Source organism: Oncorhynchus mykiss, chromosome 23 (assembly GCF_013265735.2).
Source record: "Oncorhynchus mykiss isolate Arlee chromosome 23, USDA_OmykA_1.1, whole genome shotgun sequence".
Lineage (NCBI taxonomy): Eukaryota > Metazoa > Chordata > Actinopteri > Salmoniformes > Salmonidae > Oncorhynchus > Oncorhynchus mykiss.
In genome coordinates, this window is record NC_048587.1 from 60,564,287 (window position 1) to 60,590,635 (window position 26,349).

The following is a 26,349-nucleotide window of genomic DNA, read 5'->3' on the forward strand; positions in this document are numbered from 1 at the left end:
AGACACCTTTCTGTTGTCAATAAAGATCAAAGACATTCGACACCTTTCTATTGTCAAAAAAGAACAAAGACATTAGACACCTTTCTGTTGTCAAAAAAGAACAAAGACATTAGACACCTTTCTGCTGTCAATAAAGAACAAAGACATTAGACACCTTTCTGCTGTCAATAAAGAACAAAGACATTAGACACCTTTCTGCTGTCAATAAAGAACAAAGACATTAGACACATTTCTGTTGTCAATAAAGAACAAAGACATTAGACACCTTTCTGTGGTCAATAAAGAACAAAGACAGACACCTTTCTGTTGTCAATAAAGAACAAAGACAGACACCTTTCTGTTGTCAATAAAGAACAAAGACATTAGACACCTTTCTGTGGTCAATAAAGAACAAAGACAGACACCTTTCTGTTGTCAATAAAGAACAAAGACAGACACCTTTCTGTTGTCAATAAAGAACAAAGACATTAGACACCTTTCTGTTGTCAATAAAGAACAAAGACATTAGACACCTTTATGTGGTCAATAAAGAACAAAGACATTTTTCCAGTCAGCACCTAGCCTATAGTTGACTCTCTGTTAGTCAGCACCTAGCCTACAGTTGACTCTCTGTTAGTCAGAACCTAGCCTACAGTTGACTCTCTGTTAGTCAGAACCTAGCCTACAGTTGACTCTCTGTTAGTCAGCACCTAGCCTACAGTTGACTGTCTGCTAGTCAGCACCTAGCCTACAGTTGACTCTCTGTTAGTCAGCCACTAGCCTACAGTTGACTCTCTGTTAGTCAGAACCTAGCCTACAGTTGACTAGGGTGTTGATTAGGGTGACTAAATCAATGGAGGCCAGAGAAGAAAAGTGGTCATAAATCAGTGGAATAGCATCGCGTCAACTTGTCTGGATTACAGGTTTTTGGAAGCAAACCCCTCGATTTTGTCTCTACGTTATATTGGTATCGAACATGTCACCCTCCCTAGGAGAGGGATTTATTGTTTAAAACAAGAGGCTGCCTGGATCTTCAATTTAAAGAGTCTTGCTCCCTTCAGTCTCAACGTAGACTTTGATCTGAAGACATTCTTGTGATTATTGTGATTGTGTCATTGTAAATGTTTGTAGGCTTATGTAGCCAAATTGTATCTATGATCGTACGCTATCCATTTGTTTTTTATATGCTATTATATCTGAGGATTAACCAATGATATCAGGCCACACCCGGCCATGATTACAGACACCTGTGTGTGTCCTTTGACACTCTATAAACTAGTCACCCCACAGTGTTTGTCATTATAACCTGATGAAGACAGCTTGTCTGTGGAAACGTTGGACATAAATATTATTGCATCTGAGCTCCCTGAGTGTGCGGCTCTCCTTGATTCTCTAAATATGAAAAATGGCCAAAGTCTCTAAATATATTTCTCTGGGCTTCAAGTTCAATGGTAAACCTGTAATCCAGAGGCGAAAGAAACACACACGTGTTTGGGCGAGGTGCTGGCTAGCGGAGTGGAACACTTAAAAAATAGTGTTTGTCACGTTCTGACCTTTATTTCTGTTGTTTTTGTCATTATTTAGTATGGTCAGGGCGTGAGTTGGGGTGGGCAGTCTATGTTTGTTTTTCTATGATTTGGGTATTTCTATGTTTCGGCCTAGTATGGTTCTCAATCAGAGGCAGGTGTCATTAGTTGTCTCTGATTGAGAATCATACTTAGGTAGCCTGGGTTTCACTGTTTGTTTGTGGGTGATTGTCTATGTTGATTGCTTGTGTCAGCACAGTTCTCATTTAGCTTCACGATCGTATATTGTTTTGTATAGTGTGTTTCAGTGTTCAGTGTTTTCTTTATTAAATTTCATCATGAACACGCCGCATCTTGGTCCTCCGATCCTTCTCGCCTCTCCTCTTCAGATGAAGAGGAGGACGACCGTGACAAGTGTTCTAATCCTAGACACTCAGTTAGATTGTTTCAATATTCCCCATGTTATATAATGTGAACAGGAACTAACATGGCTGTCATAGGATTCTGTAGTGTCATGTAAATGCTTCGTAATGCAGAAGACTCAATGTTCCACCTTTGGTCTGGCCTACATGATGCACTGTCTGTTAGTCACATAGTATACAGTAATAATGCCCAGTCTGTCCAAATGGCTTGTTTTTCACATCATGTACGATAGATAGATACTGATGTTAAAACCTGGCTTGTCTCCAGACATGTGTTGTGTTATAATAGATAACACATTTTAACCCAATTTCAGCATCTGATTTCATTTGGACTTTAACACATTACACTTTGGAAGAAGTCAGATTAGCCCATTTAACCAAGCATAGTTCCCTAGACATAATAAACTAATGGACACTATATCAATATTACTGCATGAAAACTAGCCAGCTGGCTAAATCTCTCACATTTACAGAAATGTTCATTGATGTGCTTTGTCCCAGTCACATAAATACACACATACATAAATCTCTACAGGACAGCTATTGATTGTACAGTATAATAAACCATTGAGACCATACCAGACAGCTATTGATTGTACAGTATAAGAAACCATTGAGATCATACCAGACAGCTATTGATTGTACAGTATAAGAAACCATTGAGACCATACCAGACAGCTTCATCATGTATAGCCACCATACATAAAAAAGCTCTGACTGCAGATTTTCAACTGCTGCATTTTAATGTGTGGAGGTTAAATATTTCTAAGAATATTTTTGCGTTCCATGCGCCACAGTTTGAGCTGAACGGGGGGGGAGGAGTTCCTCTAGAGGTTTTTTACAGGTTTTTAATGTGTGAACATTGAGCGCCGTTGACTTTGCCAATAGTAATATAAATCGCCCAGAGCCATTTTAATGTGAGATCAACATCCTCTACTGGTATAGCACTGAGTGTCAGTTTCCCATCTGCAGGTCTGGATCGATATTTATGATGCAGGAACATATTCATGATAAACTGATCTGAACATCCGCTTAGATATATGGTATTCTGTAGGTTTATAGTGGTATTCTATAGGTTAATAGTGGTGTTCTATAGGTTTATAGTGGTATTCTATAGGTTTATAGTGGTATTCTATAGGTTTATAGTGGTATTCTATAGGTTTATAGTGGTATTCTATAGGTTTATAGTTATGGTGGTATTCTATAGGTTTATAGTGGTATTCTGTAGGTTTATAGTGGTATTCTGTAGGTTTATAGTTATGGTGGTATTCTATAGGTTTATAGTGGTATTCTGTAGGTTTATAGTGGTATTCTACAGGTTTATAGTGGTATTCTATAGGTTTATAGTGGTATTCTATAGGTTTATAGTTATGGTGGTATTCTATAGGTTTATAGTGGTATTCTGTAGGTTTATAGTGGTATTCTATAGGTTTATAGTGGTATTCTATAGGTTTATATTGGTATTCTATAGGTTTATAGTGGTATTATATAGGTTTATAGTGGTATTATATAGGTTTATAGTGGTATTCTATAGGTTTATAGTGGCATTCTATAGGTTTATAGTGGTATTCTATAGGTTTATAGTGGCATTCTATAGGTTTATGGTGGTATTCTATAGGTTTATAGAGGCATTCTATAGGTTTATAGTGGTATTCTATAGGTTTATAGTGGTATTATATAGGTTTATAGTGGTATTCTATAGTGGTATTCTATAGGTTTATAGTGGTATTCTATAGGTTTATAGTTACAGTGGTATTCTATAGGTTAATAGTTATGGTGGTATTCTATAGGTTTATAGTGGTATTCTATAGGTTTATAGTTATAGTGGTAATTTATAGGTTTATAGTGGTATTCTATAGGTTTATAGTTATAGTGGTATTCTATAGGTTTATAGTGGTATTCTATAGAGTTATAGAGGTATTCTATAGATGTATAGTGGTATTCTATAGGTTTATAGTGATGGTGGTATTCTATAGGTTTATAGTGGTATTCTATAGAGTTATAGTGGTATTCTATAGATTTATAGTGGTATTCTATAGGTTTATAGTGGTATTCTATAGAGTTATAGTGGTATTCTATAGGTTTATAGTGATGGTGGTATTCTATAGGTTTATAGTGGTATTCCATAGGTTTATAGTGATGGTGGAATTCTATAGGTTAATAGTGATGGTGGTATTCTATAGGTTTATAGCTATGGTGGCATTCTATATGTTTATAGTGGTATTCTATAGGTTTATAGTGGTATTCTATAGGTTTATAGTGGTATTCTATAGGTTAATAGTGATGGTGGTATTCTATAGGTTTATAGTTATGGTGGTATTCTATAGGATTATAGCGGTATTCTATAGGTTTATAGTGGTATTCTATAGGTAAATAGTTATGGTGGTATTCTATAAGTTTATAGTGATGGTGGTATGCCATAAGTTTATAGTGGTATTCTATAGGTTAATAGTGATGGTGGTATTCTATAGGTTTATAGTGGTATTCTATAGGTGTATAGTGATGCTGGTATTCTATAGGTTTATAGTGGTATTCTATAGGTTAATAGTTATGGTGGTATTGTATAGGTTTATAGTGGTATTCTATTGGTTAATAGTTATGGTGGCATTCTATAGGTGAATAGTGATGGTGGTATAGTCTATAGATTTATAGTGGTATTCTATAGGTTTATAGTTATGGTGGCATTCTACAGGCTAATAGTGATGGTGGTATTCTATAGGTTTATAGTGGTATTCTATAGGTTTATAGTGATGGTGGTAATCTTTAGGTTTATAGTGGTATTCCATAGGTTTATGGTGGTATTCTATAGGTTTATATTGGTATTCTATAGGTTTATAGTGGTATTATATAGGTTTATAGTGGTATTCTGTAGGTTTATAGTGGTATTCTATAGGTTTATAGTGATGGTGGTATTCTATAGGTTTATAGTGATGGTGGTATTCTATAGGTTTATAGTGATGGTGGTATTCTATAGGTTTGTAGTGGTATTCTATAGGTTTATAGTGATGGTGGTATTCTATAGGTTTATAGTTATGGTGGTATTCTGTAGGTTTATAGTGGTATTCTATAGGTTTATAGTGATGGTGGTATTCTGTAGGTTTCTAGTTATGGTGGTATTCTATAAGTTTATAGTTATGGTGTTATTCTATAAGTTCATAGTGGTATTCTATAGGTTAATAGTGATGGTGGTATTCTATAGGTTTATAGTGGTATTCTATAGGTGTATAGTGATGGTGGTATTCTATAGGTTTATAGTGGAATTCTATAGGTTAATAGTGATGGTGGTATTCTATAGGTTTATAGTGGTATTCTATAGGTGTATAGTGATGGTGGTATTCTATGGGTTTATAGAGGTATTCTATAGGTTAATAGTGATGGTGGTATTCTATAGGTTTATAGTGGTATTCTACAGGTGTATAGTGATGGTGGTATTCTATAGGTTTATAGTGGTATTCTATAGGTTAATAGTGATGGTGGAATTCTATAGGTTTATAGTGGTATTATATAGGTGTATAGTGATGGTGGTATTGTATAGGTTTATAGTGGTATTCTATAGGTTTATAGTGGTATTCTATAGGTTTATAGTTATGGTGGTATTCTATAGGTTTATAGTGGTATTCTGTAGGTTTATAGTGGTATTCTGTAGGTTTATAGTTATGGTGGTATTCTATAGGTTTATAGTGGTATTCTGTAGGTTTATAGTGGTATTCTACAGGTTTATAGTGGTATTCTATAGGTTTATAGTGGTATTCTATAGGTTTATAGTTATGGTGGTATTCTATAGGTTTATAGTGGTATTCTGTAGGTTTATAGTGGTATTCTATAGGTTTATAGTGGTATTCTATAGGTTTATATTGGTATTCTATAGGTTTATAGTGGTATTATATAGGTTTATAGTGGTATTATATAGGTTTATAGTGGTATTCTATAGGTTTATAGTGGCATTCTATAGGTTTATAGTGGTATTCTATAGGTTTATAGTGGTATTCTATAGGTTTATAGTGGCATTCTATAGGTTTATGGTGGTATTCTATAGGTTTATAGAGGCATTCTATAGGTTTATAGTGGTATTCTATAGGTTTATAGTGGTATTATATAGGTTTATAGTGGTATTCTATAGTGGTATTCTATAGGTTTATAGTGGTATTCTATAGGTTTATAGTTACAGTGGTATTCTATAGGTTAATAGTTATGGTGGTATTCTATAGGTTTATAGTGGTATTCTATAGGTTTATAGTTATAGTGGTAATTTATAGGTTTATAGTGGTATTCTATAGGTTTATAGTTATAGTGGTATTCTATAGGTTTATAGTGGTATTCTATAGAGTTATAGAGGTATTCTATAGATGTATAGTGGTATTCTATAGGTTTATAGTGATGGTGGTATTCTATAGGTTTATAGTGGTATTCTATAGAGTTATAGTGGTATTCTATAGATTTATAGTGGTATTCTATAGGTTTATAGTGGTATTCTATAGAGTTATAGTGGTATTCTATAGGTTTATAGTGATGGTGGTATTCTATAGGTTTATAGTGGTATTCCATAGGTTTATAGTGATGGTGGAATTCTATAGGTTAATAGTGATGGTGGTATTCTATAGGTTTATAGCTATGGTGGCATTCTATATGTTTATAGTGGTATTCTATAGGTTTATAGTGGTATTCTATAGGTTTATAGTGGTATTCTATAGGTTAATAGTGATGGTGGTATTCTATAGGTTTATAGTTATGGTGGTATTCTATAGGATTATAGCGGTATTCTATAGGTTTATAGTGGTATTCTATAGGTAAATAGTTATGGTGGTATTCTATAAGTTTATAGTGATGGTGGTATGCCATAAGTTTATAGTGGTATTCTATAGGTTAATAGTGATGGTGGTATTCTATAGGTTTATAGTGGTATTCTATAGGTGTATAGTGATGCTGGTATTCTATAGGTTTATAGTGGTATTCTATAGGTTAATAGTTATGGTGGTATTGTATAGGTTTATAGTGGTATTCTATTGGTTAATAGTTATGGTGGCATTCTATAGGTGAATAGTGATGGTGGTATAGTCTATAGATTTATAGTGGTATTCTATAGGTTTATAGTTATGGTGGCATTCTACAGGCTAATAGTGATGGTGGTATTCTATAGGTTTATAGTGGTATTCTATAGGTTTATAGTGATGGTGGTAATCTTTAGGTTTATAGTGGTATTCCATAGGTTTATGGTGGTATTCTATAGGTTTATATTGGTATTCTATAGGTTTATAGTGGTATTATATAGGTTTATAGTGGTATTCTGTAGGTTTATAGTGGTATTCTATAGGTTTATAGTGATGGTGGTATTCTATAGGTTTATAGTGATGGTGGTATTCTATAGGTTTATAGTGATGGTGGTATTCTATAGGTTTGTAGTGGTATTCTATAGGTTTATAGTGATGGTGGTATTCTATAGGTTTATAGTTATGGTGGTATTCTGTAGGTTTATAGTGGTATTCTATAGGTTTATAGTGATGGTGGTATTCTGTAGGTTTCTAGTTATGGTGGTATTCTATAAGTTTATAGTTATGGTGTTATTCTATAAGTTCATAGTGGTATTCTATAGGTTAATAGTGATGGTGGTATTCTATAGGTTTATAGTGGTATTCTATAGGTGTATAGTGATGGTGGTATTCTATAGGTTTATAGTGGAATTCTATAGGTTAATAGTGATGGTGGTATTCTATAGGTTTATAGTGGTATTCTATAGGTGTATAGTGATGGTGGTATTCTATGGGTTTATAGAGGTATTCTATAGGTTAATAGTGATGGTGGTATTCTATAGGTTTATAGTGGTATTCTACAGGTGTATAGTGATGGTGGTATTCTATAGGTTTATAGTGGTATTCTATAGGTTAATAGTGATGGTGGAATTCTATAGGTTTATAGTGGTATTATATAGGTGTATAGTGATGGTGGTATTCTATAGGTTTATAGTGGTATTCTATAGGTTAATAGTGATGGTGGTATTCTATAGGTTTATAGTGGTATTCTATAGGTTTATAGTGGTATTCTATAGGTTTATAGTGATGGTGGTATTCTATAGGTTAATAGTGATGGTGGTATTCTATAGGTTTATAGTGATATTATATAGGTGTATATTTATGGTGGTATTCTATAGGTGTATAGTGATGGTGGTATTCTATAGGTTTATAGTGGTATTCTATAGGTTTATAGTGGTATTCTATAGGTTTATAGTGATGGTGGTATTCTATAGGTTTATAGTGGTTTTCTATATGTGTGTAGTTATGGTGGTATTCTATAGGTTTATATTGTTATTCTATAGGTTTATAGTGTTATTCTATAGGTTTATAGTGTCATTCTATAGGTTTATAGTGGTATTCTGTAGGTTTATAGTGGTATTCTATAGGTTTATAGTGATGGTGGTATTCTAAAGGTTAACAGTGATGGTGGTATTCTATAGGTTTATAGTTGTATTCTATAGGTTTATAGTGATGGTGGTATTCTATAGGTGTATATTTATAGTGATATTCTATAGGTTTATAGTGGTATTCTATAGGTTTATAGTGGTATTCTATAGGTGTATAGTTATGGTGGTATTCTATAGGTTAATAGTGATGGTGGTATTCTATAGGTTTATAGTGGTATTCTATAGGTTTATAGTGGTATACTATAGGTGTATAGTTGTATTCCATAGGTTTATAGTTATGGTGGTATTCTATAGGTTTATAGTGGTATTCTATAGGTTTATAGTGGTATACTATAGGTGTATAGTTGTATTCCATAGGTTTATAGTTATGGTGGTATTCTATATGTTTATAGTGGTATTCTATGGGTTTATAGTTATGGTGGTATTCTATAGGTTAATAGTGATGGTGGTATTCTATAGGTTTATAGTGGTATACTATAGGTGTATAGTTGTATTCCATAGGTTTATAGTTATGGTGGTATTCTATAAGTTCATAGTGGTATTCTATAGGTTAATAATGATGGTGGCATTCTATAGGTTTATAGTGGTATTCTATAGATGTATGGTTATGGTGGTATTCTATAGGTTTATAGTGGTATTCTATAGGTTTATAGTGGTATTCTATAGGTTTATAGTGGTATTCTATGGGTTTATAGTTATGGTGGCATTCTATAGGTTAATAGTGATGGTGGTATTCTATAGGTTTATAGTGGTATTCTATAGGTTTATAGTGGTATTCTATAGGTTTATAGTGATGGTGGTATTCTATAGGTTAATAGTGATGGTGGTATTCTATAGGTTTATAGTGGTATTCTATAGGTTAATGGTGATGGTGATATTCTATAGGTTTATAGTGGTATTCTATAGGTGTATAGTTATGGTGGTATTCATAGGTTTATCGTTATAGTGGTATTCTATAGGTTTATAGTGATGGTGATATTCTATAGGTTTATAGTGGTATTCTATAGGTGTATAGTTATGGTGGTATTCATAGGTTTATCGTTATAGTGGTATTCTATAGGTTTATAGCGATGGTGGTGTTCTATAGGTTTATAGTTATAGTGGAATTCTATAGGTGTCACGCCCTGAACATAGAGATATTTGTATTCTCTATGTTGGTTAGGTCGGGGTGTGACTAGGGTGGGCATCTAGGTGATTATATTTCTATGTTGACCTGGTATGGTTCCCAATCAGAGGCAGCTGTTTATCGTTGTCTCTGATTGGGGATCATATTTAGGCAGCCATTTCCCCTTTGTGCTTTGTGGGATCTTGTCTAGGTATAGTTGCATGTGAGTACTACTTTGAGCTTCACGTTTAGTTTTTTCGCTTTATTGTTTTTGTTCTTTGAGTTTCTCTTCCTAATAAAAGGATGGAAACATACCACACTGCATCTTGGTCCACTCCTTATAACGATCATGACAATAGGTTTATAGTTACGGTATTCTATAGGTTAATAGTTAAGGTAGAAAACATTTTGACACTTGATCATGTACTGATCTCATAGGCCATTCAAATAATCCAGACCATAAACCAGGTTATCAACACCATATGGTGTGTCAAGGGATTTTTCTCATCACAGTACCTGAACTGACCATGGATTGAACAGAATGTCTTTAGTTTGTAGTGGATTAAACTGTGTGGTAACAGACTAGAACCATGCACTGTGAGGGACATTTAAAAAATTTTTTTTTTTTTTTATTCACTTTTTTTTAACTAGGCAAGTTAGTTAAAAACAAATCCTTATTTACAATTACAGCCTACACCGGGCAAACCCGGACGACGCTGGGCCAGTTGTGGGCCGCCCTATGGGACTCACATCCACGGCCGGTTGTGATACATCCTGGATTTAAAAGCCCCATTTCCACTGGATGGGATAGCCCTGGTCATGTAAATGGTTTGTTTCTAGGGAGAAGTTTTATACACCCACTAAAGCCAGTGGACTGCTGGAAGACTAGCTGTCGTCATGGCATCAGCTAATGGTACCTCTTCAGCAAATGCAGACATCTGGACCTAGTACAATACTCACTCAAATATTACACAAATGTTAAGGGTTCAGAATAAGAAAAAAACATACTGAATAGGTATTTACATTTGTTCTGATTCCACTGTCCAAATATCTTCCTACATGTTTTAACTCTCTGTATGCAACCTACTGTATAGATCCATCCTGGCACAGTTCACCACCTGTAAGACCTGGGTTCAAAAAGCATTTGAATCATACTTTATCTGGGCTTGATTGAGCTTGCCTGTCTTACTGGACCAGTAGGATAGGCTCAAAACTGCAAACACCGCCTTCTGGCACTCCAGACAGGCTAGAGCAAACGTATAAATTGTTTTAAAGATTTCAAATAGTATTTGAACCCAGGTCTGCTGCTTAACACTGTGGTGGTATGAAGGAACACAATAGAGAAGGTAGTGGGCTGAAACTGAGGCCACTTCTAAATGATGTATGTTGTTGATCTTTAGAGAAATGTCCCCCCTCTCCCTCTCTGCTGTCTGCTGAAGATAATGATGTCTTTAGGGAGAGAGTGAACCTTTTCCTCCCTTTTACTCTCCCTTCATTTTCCTCTGATTCTCTCTCTTCCCTCCTCTGTCCAGTCTCACTCAGAGTAACATAGTTAGAAAGAGATGCAGAGAGGGATCGGGGAAGAGAGAGGCGGAGGCCAGACCTTTATCCTTCCCTGTCCTGTCTCCCTAAGATCAGACCAGTAAAGACCATGATATCTCTGTCCTGTCTCCCTAGGATCAGACCAGTAAAGTCCATGATATCTCTGTCCTGTCTCCCTAAGATCAGACCAGTAAAGACCATGATATCTCTGTCCTGTCTCCCTAAGATCAGACCAGTAAAGACCATGATATGTCTGTCCTGTCACCCTAGGATCAGACCAGTAAAGACCATGATATCTATGTCCTGTCTCCCTAGGATCAGACCAGTAAAGACCATGATATCTATGTCCTGTCTCCCTAAGATCAGACCAGTAAAGACCATGATATCTATGTCCTGTCTCCCTAAGATCAGACCAATATAGACCATGATATCTCTGTCCTGTCACCCTAGGATCAGACTAGTAAAGACCATGATATCTCTGTCCTGTCTCCCTAAGATCAGACCAGTAAAGACCATGATATCTCTGCCTCCTTGCTATGAGGCTGGGGCTCAGACCACATATCTAGGAAGGAAGAGAGAGAGATGGAGAGACAACTGTTGTTAGCCTCTGCTCAGTGCTGTTGGGACTTATGACAGGCAAGCAGGGAGGGATGGGAGGCTTTGAGTCTTCACTCTAGCCCTGACTCTAGCGCTGACTTTAGGGTTTACAGTTGGTTACATTGTTCACATATCACCAGGCAAATTCAATACCTGGTATTTGAAATTATTTCAAGTAGTATTTTAACCCAGGTCTACTCTGCTCAGTCTCTCTCCTCTCTGTCTCTCCTGCAGCAGCACAGTGTGAGACACTACAGGGAGCTGTGTACGCTAGCCTTGCTAATTACACACGGCACTGTGCCTCCCTCGCTCAGACAGCGCCCAGGCCACAATACCTACACACACATACCTACACCCACACACATGGCGCTGTGCCTCCCTCCCTCCGACAGCGCCCGGGCTACAATACCTACACACACATACCTACACACACCCACACACGTGGCACTGCGCCTTCCTCGCTCCGACAGCGCCCAGGCCACAATAGCTACACACATATACCTACACACACATACCTACACACATGGCACTGTGCCTTCTTCACTCCGACAGCGCCCGGGCTACAACACACACACGCACACACCTATACACACCCACACACGTGGCACTGCGCCTTCCTCGCTCCGACAGCGCCCAGGCCACAACACACACAGCACTGTGCCTCCTTCGCTCCGACAGCGCCCGGGCTACAACACACACACGCACACACCTACACACACCCACACACGTGGCACTGCGCCTTCCTCGCTCCGACAGCGCCCAGGCCACAACACACACACAGCCCTGTGCCTTCCTCGCTCCGACAGCGCCCAGGCCACAACACACACACAGCACTGCGCCTCCCTCGCTCCGACAGCGCCCAGGCCACAACACACACACAGCACTGCGCCTCCCTCGCTCCGACAGTGCCCAGGCCACAACAACACAATCTGGCAGCTCCCCAGTACACACTCTACATCTACCGCTTCAGCTAGCAAATAAACAGAGGGGAGGGGGAGAGAGAGACAGAGGGGGAGGGAAGAAGGGAGCGGAGAGTGAGGGAGATGGTGGGGAGGGAGGAGTGGGGCTAGAGAGAGAGTAGGGGAGAGAGAGAGAGAGAGAGAGAGAGAGAGAGAGAGAGAGAGAGAGAGAGAGAGAGAGAGAGAGAGAGAGAGTAGCAGGGGAATTTCTCAAGACAGCAGACTAATTATGTTTACTTACTTGCTGGCTGAGTCCCAAATGGCACCCTATTCGCTTTATTGTGCTCTGGTCTAAAGTAGTGCACTACATAGGGAATAGGGTCCCATTTATGGCGCACACTCTGCCACTTTCTAACCAGTGTGGCTGCCTGGCTGGCGGTAATGGCACTTTACTTTAGACAAGAAGGGTGAAGTTTTGTCATGTGTGGAGAGACTAAGAGATGCACCGTTAGAGTTACAGTAAGGGGTTTGTCTTGTCTGTTGTGTCTGCGTTCCTAATGGCACCCTGTTCCCCACATAGTGCCCTACTTTGACTAGAGCCCTATGGGCCCTGGTCAACCCTACTAGCCCTGGTCAAAAGTAGTGCACTACATAGGGAATAGGTTGCAGTTTAGGTATGCGATTTGTGTCATGTGAGTGGGAACTGCCTTCAAAGCTGTGTTGGAACCAGATCCCGTAAGGGTAACAGATATCTAGAGTGGCCAGGCCCAACGAATACCACAGAGGTTACTGCAGAAAATGCTGTTTACAATGTTTCCATTGGCTCAGCGATTCACCTCCATAGCTGAACATCACCCATAGCCTTAGGTTGTAAGGCTGATCCTTGTGTGAACGTCTATAGGAAAACAACCTGATCATTAGTGTTCAGATATAGACTTAACATTTAGCAGAAGCTTTAATCCAAAGCGATTTACAGTCATTACCTGCATACATGTTTTTGTATGGGGTGGCCCCGGGAATCAAACCCACAATCCTGACATTACAATCACCATGCTCTACCCACTGAGTTCCAGAAACCACACCGAAAGGCTGACCACAGTGAGAAAGTCTAGAGGGAAACGTCCTAATTGACACTTGATATCACTGACTGTAAGTGTAAATCTCAGATTTTACAGTAGAGCAACACTCAGAGGAAGCGTACCTTATTGCAAAGGTTATATTTAATACTTCAACACATAAAAACAACAGATGGGATGATATAGAGCTGCAGCCATCGTCTTTACGGAGCCACCAGACGTGTTCTTTCTCTGTCACCTGATACGTCTATGACTGTACAAGCTGAGGACATATACATGTGGAACGTGGATTGCTTAGGGCACGGTTACGTGGCTGTAGTCTTCCACTGAGCCAGGCCCCGTAGTTAGTTCTCGTATCAGAAAAACGATACTCGCTCACATGGCAGTCATGCACACAAGACATTCTGTCTTCTCAGGTGTCCCCTTTACCCTTAAATATCACATGCTAGCTTTAAATAACAACTTTAACCTAATATTAGCACGGACGGGGAGGGAACAGAGGGGACAGGCAAGAGAATGTTCTAAAAACAAGTAAATAGGCCAAACTAAATTAACCTGGCTGAGCGCCTTCCAACACCCTTCCAACCTAAATTAACCTGCACATTTATTTAGGTCACTGTTTTTATTATTAACGATGCAAACGAATAAACAGCATACGATAGTAAAATAGCAAAGATAGGACCTTACATTTATTTAGGGCAACTGACTATGTTTATAATGTTAATAATGAATGATGCAGATGAATAAACAGACTGGGATTCAAAACAGTATCTTACATTTATCCCAGGTTTCCCCTCCGCACCAGGCTCCCCAGCTGGTCCCTTCTCACCCTGCAGAGGAAAGAGCAAGTTGAAACTCAGGTCCTACACAAGCACGCCATCATTTCCATGCATTATAAGTACAGATGTGCAGTAACAACATGTTGTTTTGAAAGGTCTGACGTCTCCTCAGGAGACAGGAGACGGTGGTTTATCCAATCATTGATGCTCTTACTGCCAGCGCCTCTTACAAGGGATACAGGTCACAAGCATCATGACAAAATGTCAACTTCATCTATAAACACAATTTATGTCTCCAAACCCAACCCTAAATCTAAATCCTGATTCCTATCCTGAAAGATGAGACCTGATATGACCGGTCTGTCTTCATGTTGTAGCAAAGGTCTCATCTTCAGCCGTTTATTCATCGAAGTGATATGTCCTCTATAGAGACATTCTAAACAGTGCTAAAGTTCACAGAACAGACAAGAACTCGTTGACATCTTCCAGTCGTGTGCTCTCTGTTTCACTCCCAAGTATATTAAATAACTCGAAGGCAACAGGCTAAAACAAATTCTGAAATTATCCTGTTTATTTGTTTCCATGAAATATCTGTCTGAATGTGGAGTCCTGGTAGTAAACAAATTAGGACTATGTCGACATTATAAATAAATGATGGGGCCAGGGGTGGGTGTGTGTGTGTGTGTGTGTGTGTGTGTGTGTGTGTGTGTGTGTGTGTGTGTGTGTGTGTGTGTGTGTGTGTGTATGATAATGAAGTGTTTCTGATGGACCTAATTATCTGACAGTGCACACCCTTGTTTCACATCGTGATTGTATTAGATTTATGTGTTCATCGTTGATGTGTGTGTGTGTGTGTGTGTGTGTGTGTGTGTGTGTGTGTGTGTGTGTTAATCGTCCAGGTTGATAGAGAAGACACTATCACACAGCTGCATAACCAAATCATATCATTAACCAGGAAGAAGCAGGCAGCAGTATTATGATGAAGCTCTCTCGGCAGTCACCATCGTTTGAAATACATTCAGTATAGAAAGTGACATCCAAACGTTGCTGAATAAACAGGCATCGTAACAATGCTCCATTTCCACCTGTTCCATAAAAATCTCAACAACTTTATATGGACAATAAACTTTATTACTTGAAACAAACATGTTGATAATATGCCAATTCAAACAACAACGATCATCAAGCTGCTGAATAAACAGGGCAACACTTGCCATTGCATGCAGGTATGATGCATTACAATGTTGAAAATGTCCTAGAGAGAAATAGCATACTGTGAGCCACATGATAAGACATAAAGCAGTATAGTTAGCGTTAGTTTTCCACTCTGCATAATAAACATTGATTCTATTCCGTCTTTGAGACAGTCCAGTAATTCCAGAATAGTCCAGTAATGTCAGACTGATCAGTTTAAAAGGCAGGTTTCCTGGACACAGATTAAGCCGAATCCTGGACTAAAGAACATGCTCAATGGAGAATCTTCACGAGGACTAGGCTGTGTCTGTGTCTGTGAAACCAACCCTATGAGAACTAGGCTGTGTCTGTGTCTGGGAAGCCAACCCTATGAGAACTAGGTTGTGTCTGTGTCTGGGAAACCAACCCTATGAGAACTAGGTTGTGTCTGTGTCTGGGAAACCAACCCTATGAGGACTAGGTTGTGTCTGGGAAACCAACCCTATGAGGACTAGGCTGTGTCTGTGTCTGGGAAACCAACCCTATGAGGACTAGGTTGTGTCTGGGAAACCAACCCTATGAGGACTAGGTTGTGTCTGTGTCTGGGAAACCAACCATATGAGGACTAGGCTGTGTCTGGGAAACCAACCGTATGAGGACTAGACTGTGTCTGGGAAACGAACCCTATGAGGACTAGTCCGTGTCTGGGAAACCAACCCTATGAGTTTAGAGCTCAGTAATCCTACTCTGTCACACCCTGCTCAGTTAACAGCGGAACCAATCCAGTCTGTGTGACCAATGAGCTGTTGTGTTGAGGTCATCCCACAGATGAACCAACCCAGTTTGTGTGACCAATGAGCTGTTGTGTTGAGGTCAGCCCACAGAGGAACCAACCCAGTCTGTGTGACCAATGAGCTGTTGTGTTGAGGTCAGCCCACAGAGGAACCAACCCAGTCTGTGTGACCAATGAGCTGTTGTGTTGAGGTCATCCCACAGAGGAACCAACCCAGTCTGTGTGAACAATGAGCTGTTGTGTTGAGGTCATCCCACAGAGGAACCAACCCAGTGTGTGTGACCAACTAGATGTCCTGAAGGTCAGGAACTAAGTTACCCCGAGGTATCCCCTCTACAGTATATCATGCTTCATAATGAATGCACTAAGAAGCCTATATAAGCTGTGACATTCTCCTCTAGAGTACGTCACCTAGCATCCTATGCCAGTTCTGCTACACAGTGAGGCACTCTGTAAACATCCAGATGTTTACAAACTAGCTACAGTATGATAACTTTATGAAGACCCTATGAGTGCTCTATAAAGCCTTTTAAAGTTGTTTATTCAACAACTTGTTCATTCGACCCATTGGATATTATCCACAGAACTGGTTATCTCAGTGTAATCTCAACAGCCTTAACAGTGACTGTTTAGTATAGTGTCCCTGTATGTTGTATTGAGCAGGCAGCCCAGTCCCTGTATGTTGTATTGAGCAGGCAGCCCAGTCCCTGTATGTTGTATTGAGCAGGCAGCCCAGTCCCTGTATGTTGTATTGAGCAGGCAGCACAGTCCCTGTATGCTGTATTGAGCAGGCCAGTCAGTGTATTGTACACTGTGCCAGAGGGACAGATTTCTCCCTCAGTCCATTGGCCTAATCAGAGAGGATATGGTGATGAAAAGAGGCGCTTTCATTATGCCATTTTAAACTGTCCATCTGCTCAGCCCAATACTTAGCGGAGCCACACCGCCATTACGAAGGAACCAATTATGCAAAAGCCACAAAATACAGACCATTTCCCTGAAAGCATAGCTTTGTTTTCCTGTAATTTCATAGTCTACTGAAGTCTTTTCACGATATTTATTCTAAACACATCTAGCCTTTGGCCCATAAAGCCACACCACCATTATGAAAGAACAAATTATGCAAATGCTACACAATTCTATTCTGGTCCCAGATCTGTTTGTGCTGTAGCTCACTCCTCTGAGACCAGCCCAACATAATGCAGCATTCCTGAGTATTTCCCTGAACCCTTGCATCAATGCATCTCTAAAGGACGTCACGCTGCTCGCTGAGAGAGTACCACTTCCTCCTGATTCGGCTCACACTGATGCTCGAACCCAGAACCTCTGCCTTGCTAGCACATGTGACCGCCCTCCTGAACCAACTTACCAGTCGGTGCCAAAGGAAAAAGCTAGTTATTTGCTGACGCAGGTGGGGACCGTTCAGGCTGAGGAGGACGTTTCCCACACCGCCATGTGATACTCATGCTGCCTGCAGCCTATAGTTGAATTTCCCTGAAACCTTGCATGAACGCATGCTGTTTTACTGTAGGTGCAGAGACTAGGGAAGAGCTGTGATATATACATTCCAGACACGTCCTTCACATGAGACCAAGCTATTAGAGTTCAGGTCAATCCACATTCGACATTATCACCAGATAATCATAGAACACACTGTGCATGTACTGTCATGGCTGCATGTAGTAAAATATGAATAGCTATTGTGTTAGTCTTGAGATTACAGGGGGAAAGGCCTTGGGCTACGAAAGACTGTAGATCCTTCAGAGATGTATTAGAAAACCTGTGCTACAAAATCCTTTAAAATAAAATATATATTACAACAGAAGACATATGCTACATATTAATAACCATGTATCCACTGCAGTGGGATTCTGCATGCTGGGAATGTGAATATCAGTATATCCACTACAGTGGGACTCTGCACGTTTGGATAAACTGGTGTTTATACATGACAGAGAGTGAAACCAGAGACATTTACCATTATGTAATATGTGTGTGTGTGTGTGTGTGTGTGTGTGTGTGTGTGTGTGTGTGTGTGTACTTACCGTTGCTCCATCGATCCCCTTAGACCCGTTTGATCCTGCCTCCCCCTGAAATGACAAGGTTGAAACTTGAAATGCTAAAATAACAAACATTGAAGGTCTACTCGTTCACGAGGAGAAATATCTTGGTAGTTTCACTGAGGTCTGTGCCGCAGGGTTCAGTGCAGCTCTGAATGGGCCTTCGTTCACACGTCTACAATGTTTAGCGCCTTGAGTCAACTTCACAACGGAATTACACATCACTTCAGGTTATAAAGAATAAGAGCAGGACTATTTCCCACACACCTTACTGTGTATACATGTACAGTACATATTCCATACTGTCCCATATCTAATGCTTAAGGAATAGCCACAACTCTATGACTAATGCATATTTACATACACATAAATATTTCTCTGGGTAAGTGCATGATATTCACTTTACAAGATGAAAAAGCGAATGATTTGTTAATCTCCTCTGACCCTGTATTGAAGCAGTTCTGAGAGCGTACATGAGACATTGAATCAGAGGGCATACAATACTGTAAATACATGAGGAGAGGATATACAATAAGTCCTATCTCCCTCCTAAGGGACTATGGCTCTGTGTGTAAATCCCTTTGTGTCCTGGGTGTAAATCCTGTTCCTGGAGAGCTACCATCCTGTAGGTTTTCACTCCAACCCTGTTCCTGGAGAGCTACGCTCCTGTAGGTTTTCACTCCAACCCTGTTCCTGGAGAGCTACCATCCTGTAGGTTTTCACTCCAACCCTGTTCCTGGAGAGCTACGCTCCTGTAGGTTTTCACTCCAACCTTGTTCCTGGAGAGCTACCATCCTGTAGGTTTTCACTCCAACCCTGTTCCTGGAGATCTACCGTCTTGTAGGTTGTCACTCCAACCCTGTTTCTGGAGAGCTACCCTCCTGTAGGTTGTCACTCCAACCCTGTTCCTGGAGAGCTACGCTCCTGTAGGTTTTCACTCCAACCCTGTTCCTGGAGAGCTACCATCCTGTAGGTTTTCACTCCAACCCTGTTCCTGGAGATCTACCGTCCTGTAGGTTGTCACTCCAACCCTGTTTCTGGAGAGCTACCCTCCTGTAGGTTGTCACTCCATCCCTGTTTCTGGAGAGCTACCCTCCTGTAGGTTTTCAGTCCAACCCTGTTCCTGGAGAGCTACCCTCTTGTAGGTTTTCACTCCAACCCTGTTCCTGGAGAGCTACCATCCTGTAGGTTTTCACTCCAACCCTGTTCCTGGAGAGCTACCCTCCTGTAGTTTTTCAGTCCAACCCTGTTCCTGGAGAGCTACCATCCTGTAGGTTTTCAGTCCAACACTGTTCCTGGAGATCTACCATCCTGTAGGTTTTCACTCCAACCCTGTTCCTGGAGAGCTACCATTCTTGAGGTTTTTGCTTCAACCTTGTTCCTGTAGAGCTACCATCCTGTAGGTTCACTCCAACCCTGTTCCTGTAGAGATACCCTCCTGTAAGTTCACTCCAACCCTGTTGCTGGAGAGCTAACCTTCTTGAGGTTTTTGCTTCAACCCTTATCTAGTGGACCAGATTCTAATAATTAGCTGGTTGATATGCTGAATCCAGTTAGTTACAACTGGGGTTGGAGAGAAAACCTACAGAAGAGGGTTGGAGAGCCCTGCACTACAGAAACACAATGGGGAGAGAAGGAGCGAGTCACCACCACTATCACCACCATCACCATCACCCCCATCATAATCACCACCACCACCCCCACCATAACCACCACCGTAATCACCACCGTAACCACCCCCACCGTAATCACCACCACCATAACCAGCACCGTAATCATCACCACCACCACCACTAACACCACCACCATAACCACCACCACCATCACCCCCACCATAACCACTAACACCACCACCATCACCACCACCATAACCACCACCACCTCCATAACCACCACCGTAACCGCCGTAATCACCACCACCATCACCACTAACACCACCACCATCCCCACCATCACCACTAACACCACCACCATCACCCGCACCCGCACCATAACCACTAACACCACCACCATCACCCCCACCATAACCATCACTCCCACAATAACCACAATCAAACCCACCATAACCACCAACCTTCACCGGTAACACCACCACCAACTCATAATAGCTGATGAAGGGGACATTGTTATTATAATAATAGCTGATGAAGGAGATGGTATTATCATGATAGCTGATGAAGGAGATAATATTAACATGATAGCTGATGAAGGGGATAGTATTATCATGATAGCTGATGAAGGGGATAGAATTATCATGATAGCTGATGAAGGGGGTAGTATTATCATGATAGCTGATGAAGGGGATAGTATTATCATGATAGCTGATGAAGGGGATAGTATTATCATGATAGCTGATGAAGGGGGTAGAATTATCATGATAGCTGATGAAGGGGGTAGTATTATCATGATAGCTGATGAAGGGGATAGTATTATCATGATAGCTGATGAAGGGGATAGTATTATCATGATAGCTGATGAAGGGAATAGTCTGATGAAGAGGATAGTATTATTATCATGATAGCTGATGAAGGGGATAGTATTATCATGATAGCTGATGAAGGGGATATTGTTATTATCATAATAGCTGATGAAGGGGATAGAATTATCATGATAGCTGATGAAGGGAATAGTCTGATGAAGAGGATAGTATTATTATCATGATAGCTGATGAAGGGGATAGTATTATCATGATAGCTGATGAAGGGGATAGTATTATCATGATAGCTGATGAAGGGGGTAGAATTATCATGATAGCTGATGAAGGGGGTAGTATTATCATGATAGCTGATGAAGGGGATAGTATTATCATGATAGCTGATGAAGGGGATGGTATTATCATGATAGCTGATGAAGGGGATAGTATTATCATGATAGCTGATGAAGGGGATATTGTTATTATCATAATAGCTGATGAAGGGGATAGTATTATGCTACTTTAGTTGAACCTTAGTCCAACAGCACTCCAGGACATAGAAAACTCTCTCACAGATTATATGTAGTGGGAGAATAAGTGTTTAGTGGTTTAAAACAGAAACCTTATATCTTACAGATCATGGACAGTCCAAACAAGCCAACAGTCTGACTCACCTTCTGTCCAGGAATACCATCCAGACCTGGTGAGCCAGAAACACCCTGGTCACCCTGAGGTAGAAATAGAACACACACGCACAATTAGGATTAGGCATGCACACGCACACACACGAAAGCGCACACACACACACACACACACAGTAAAAGGGAAGGCCTTAAGACATCTCTAAAACAGCAAAACAGTACTCTGCGGTAGCTAATACTGTTCGGGTGGAAACCACACGAACCACACAGGCAGAATAGGCCAAGTCACACCACCATCAATCTCAATATGAATGTTATGACACTTGATATAGACTTTGCATGTCATGTGCAGTGTTGAGTAACGCAGACCAGCTTTAGCCAATTCTCAAACCTTATCAAGTATAGGAAAATGTTTGGGTGGGCCGCGCCTTTTAAGTGTTATGTCATTAGATTGGATCGAGTTTCATAGACAAATATGTCCCTGTGTGTGTGTGTGTGTGTGTGTGTGTGTGTGTGTGTGTGTACGTGCGTGTGCGTGCGTGTGCGTGCGTGTGTGTATTCTTCAACTTCAACTTCTAAGGGCTCTAGAGGAGGGTTTAGAGGGTGATGATGCTTTAGAGTGGTCCTGGTGAACTGAAGGTGCTAGACCATGTACAGACCCAGCTGACAGGGCACTCTCTGACTCTCTGTTATGTTTAAAGAGTTTATCATGTTCAAACACATATGTAAGTTGTGAAATATCTCATATACAGTATTGTATAAATATAAAATATTTCCATGGTAACATACTGTACCTTCTGGCTTGAGTTTCCAGGGAACCCATCTTTCCTGGTCTCTCCCTGTAAAGGGCAACATGATACAGTCAGTAGCTGCTGATCCCTTATTGGTCATTTAGTTAGTGACTGCTTGTCTTATTGGATGTACAGTCAGTGGCTGGTCTCTAATTGGCTGTACAGTCAGTGGCTGGTCTCTAATTGGCTGTACAGTCAGTGGCTGGTCTCTAATTGGCTGTACAGTCAGTGGCTGTTCTTTTAGTAGCAGCTTGTCTCTCCCACGTCTATGGCAAGTAAGTATGGTTAAAATTGAACTGTTTCTCAAAGTTCCCTGAACACGTCACAGACATGGCTATAATATTTTCCTGAATGTTGCAGCCAAGGAATGGTGGTATGATTGGGACAACATGAATAGGCCTTGATTAAGATTAGTTTGTTGCAATAGTTCCTTAATTGGACTAATTGTCATAATGATACAGCATTCCACCCTGTATCCCACTGCTGAAGCAGGGTCAGTCCCTGGATGGGAGACCAGATGCTGCTGGAAGTGGTGTCGGAGGGCCAGTAGGAGGCACTCTGGTCTAAAAAATCAAATAAAATGTCCCAGGGCAGTGATTAGGGACATTGCCCTGTGTAGGTTTCTGTCTTCCTGATGGGACGTTAAACGGGTGTCCTGACTCTCTGTGGTCACTAAACATCCCATGGAACGTAACAGTAGGGGTGTTAACTCTGGTGTCCTGGCTAAATTCCCAATCTGGCCACCTAATCATCCCCAGCTTCCAATTGGCTCATTCATCCTCCCTCCTCTCCCTTGTAACTATTCCCCAGGTCTTTGCTGTAAATGAGAATGTGTTAAAATGATGTAAAATAATTAAAAGTTTATTTGGTTGACATAGAACTACAATGGTTAAATGCCACTTTTTTAATCTTCTAATGAGACCATGTTGAAGCAGCTAGCAGAACAAGGCCCCAACACAGTGAAACAGGGTTACTGTGGATCTGGGACTTGTAGCTTGCCAATTATCGGGTAATACAATCCACCTCTCTCTGCAGCTGTTGGAGCGCTGTGTTAAATGCAACAGGCTCGGGACAGCTGTAAGGGAAGCAGGATGGGACACTAGCTTAGCCCAGTGAACTGCTGGACCTCCTAAATCCTCTGGCTAATGTGTGAATAAGACACTGACGGCCACTGACTGCAGCCTACATTAGTATAAGGACATGCCCTGGGCCATAATGGTTATAATAACTTTTGGAGAAAATATCCAAATAATGTATGTTTTTGACATTTCTAGAATGTGTCCAAGCTAAAATCTTTAATTGCTACATTCATTTTTGAACTTATAAATTCATGATGTTGTATATATCCATAGATTCTAGAAGAACAGAACTCATAAATTAATCATACTGTATACACTCATAGATTTTTGAAGAATTTAACTTATAAATGCCTCATGAGCTTAGTTCAGCTGTCATACCCCAAAATATAAGCATGTTAAATGTGTAAACAAAGTAAATGTAAACAAACACTCTATAGTGTCAAAACATATTTAAAACTATCATTTTGATATCATGGATGATCAGTCCTTGCATCCATAGTTCTGTCTACAAATTTGAAAGGTTACTTTTCTGGGGTGGTGCTTAGAGGGGCTAGTAACCAAAAGGTTGCTGGATCGAATACCTGAGCTGACAACGTAAAAATCTGTTGTTCTGCCCCTGAACAAGGCAGTTAACCCACTGTTCCCAGGTAGGCAGCCATTGTAAGTAGGAATGTGTTCTTAACCCACTGTTCCCAGGTAGGCAGCCATTGTAAGTAAGAATGTGTTCTTAACCCACTGTTCCCAGGTAGGCAGCCATTGTAAGTAAGAATGTGTTCTTAACCCACTGTTCCCAGGTAGGCAGCCATTGTAAGTAAGAATGTGTTCTTAACCCACTGTTCCCAGGTAGGCAGCCATTGTAAGTAAGAATGTGTTCTTAACCCACTGTTCCCAGGTAGGCAGCCATTGTAAGTAGGAATGTGTTCTTAACCCACTGTTCCCAGGTAGGCAGCCATTGTAAGTAGGAATGTGTTCTTAACCCACTGTTCCCCAGGTAGGCAGCCATTGTAAGTAGGAATGTGTTCTTAACCCACTGTTCCCAGGTAGGCAGCCATTGTAAGTAAGAATGTGTTCTTAACCCACTGTTCCCAGGTAGGCAGCCATTGTAAGTAGGAATGTGTTCTTAACTTACTTGTAAAGTAATATAATGGTTAAATACATGTTTTAAATGTTTTATTATCCAGGCCCATCCCTCAGTTGCTTACCAAAATAGAAACGGGGTCGAGCGTTTGTTATTGTTTCTATTGAGGACTGTAGCTTTAAAGTAACTGTTCAGTGAAAATCTCATTTTAAAAGGTAGACTGACACTGCCAGGAGCAGCACGGCAGATATTGAGATGAGTGATATCCAAGACTTCACTCTCACACGGTCACACACAGTATCTGCACATGTTCATGGGTTCACTCTTCGCAGCCTGGTAACCAGGGCGCCAAAACAGAGAAGAAGTTGAGCCATGCGCTTTCTTGGTGGTGGCAGAAACTGACCCACTATGCTGTTTACTTTCTGTATGTATGTTGTATTGCTGAGTCTACCTCTAAAAGATCATTATGTTGTTGACTTCCTGTATGTATGTTGTATATCTGAGTCTGCCTCTAAAAGATCATTATGTTGTTGACTTCCTGTATGTATGTTGTATATCTGAGTCTGCCTCTAAAAGATCATTATGTTGTTGACTTTCTGTATGTATGTTGTATTGCTGAGTCTACCTCTAAAAGATCACTATGTTGTTGACTTTCTGTATGTATGTTGTATTGCTGAGTCTACCTCTAAAAGATCATTATGTTGTTGACTTCCTGTATGTATGTTGTATTGCTGAGTCTACCTCTAAAAGATCATTATGTTGTTGACTTTCTGTATGTATGTTGTATTGCTGAGTCTACCTCTAAAAGATCATTATGTTGTTGACTTCCTGTATGTATGTTGTATTGATGAGTCTACCTCTAAAAGATCATTATGTTGTTGACTTTCTGTATGTATGTTGTATATCTGAGTCTACCTCTAAAAGATCATTATGTTGTTGACTTTCTGTATGTATGTTGTATTGCTGAGTCTACCTCTAAAAGATCATTATGTTGTTGACTTTCTGTATGTATGTTGTATTGCTGAGTCTACCTCTAAAAGATCATTATGTTGTTGACTTCCTGTATGTATGTTGTATATCTGAGTCTACCTCTAAAAGATCATTATGTTGTTGACTTTCTGTATGTATGTTGTATTGCTGAGTCTACCTCTAAAAGATCACTATGTTGTTGACTTTCTGTATGTATGTTGTATTGATGAGTCTACCTCTAAAAGATCATTATGTTGTTGACTTTCTGTATGTATGTTGTATTGCTGAGTCTACCTCTAAAAGATCATTATGTTGTTGACTTTCTGTATGTATGTTGTATTGCTGAGTCTACCTCTAAAAGATCATTATGTTGTTGACTCGTATTAGTGGACAAAGCAGAAAAGTGAAGAAGAAATAGTTCAAAAATCCCTCCAACTATGATCTCAAACAGACCATTTAAAAAATGCTTGCCATTTCCTCAGAGAAGATCACGTCATGTTTTTGGCAGAGACGTCAAACTGTCTGAGCTGGCCAATCAGCTGTTTACTTGTCTTTTTATTTTATTTTATTGAATGGTGTATAGATCCACACCATGTTGTTGTTGGGGTACGCCCACACCATTGCAACACAGGAAATATGCTTTTTAAAAAAGTAGTTCACTCATTTTGTAATTAATTATAGGTAATAGTTCATAGAAATCTGGAAACACTGGACAGTTACTTTAAGGACATTTCCATGTGGCCTACTAGTGATGTTGGAGATACAGTAGCCTATGGAATATATATGATCAACAGTGATGTAGGAGATAGACAGTAGCATATGGAATCTATAGGATCATCAGTGATGTAGGAGACAGACAGTAGCCTATGGAATATATAGGATCATCAGTGATGTAGGAGACAGACAGTAGCCTATGGAATATATAGGATCATCAGTGATGTAGGAGATAGACAGTAGCCTATGGAATCTATAGAATAATCAGTGATGTAGGGGATAGACAGTAGCCTATGGA

General features: G+C 40.0%; 1 protein-coding gene across 9 annotated transcripts in view; it reads right to left on the reverse strand.

Moving 5' to 3' along the window:
• LOC110515674 (collagen alpha-1(XIX) chain) overlaps positions 1 to 26,349 on the reverse strand; it is a 261,849-nt gene that overhangs the window by 192,841 nt on the left and 42,659 nt on the right. For all 9 annotated transcript variants that reach the window (XM_036960934.1, XM_036960933.1, XM_036960931.1 and 6 more), the window contains 4 exons: positions 22,215 to 22,259; positions 21,454 to 21,507; positions 18,352 to 18,396; positions 14,338 to 14,391 (listed from right to left, as the gene is read on the reverse strand). In XM_036960934.1, coding sequence (XP_036816829.1) covers positions 14,338 to 14,391; positions 18,352 to 18,396; positions 21,454 to 21,507; positions 22,215 to 22,259 — 198 coding nt within the window. The remainder of the gene's footprint in view (positions 1 to 14,337; positions 14,392 to 18,351; positions 18,397 to 21,453; positions 21,508 to 22,214; positions 22,260 to 26,349) is intronic.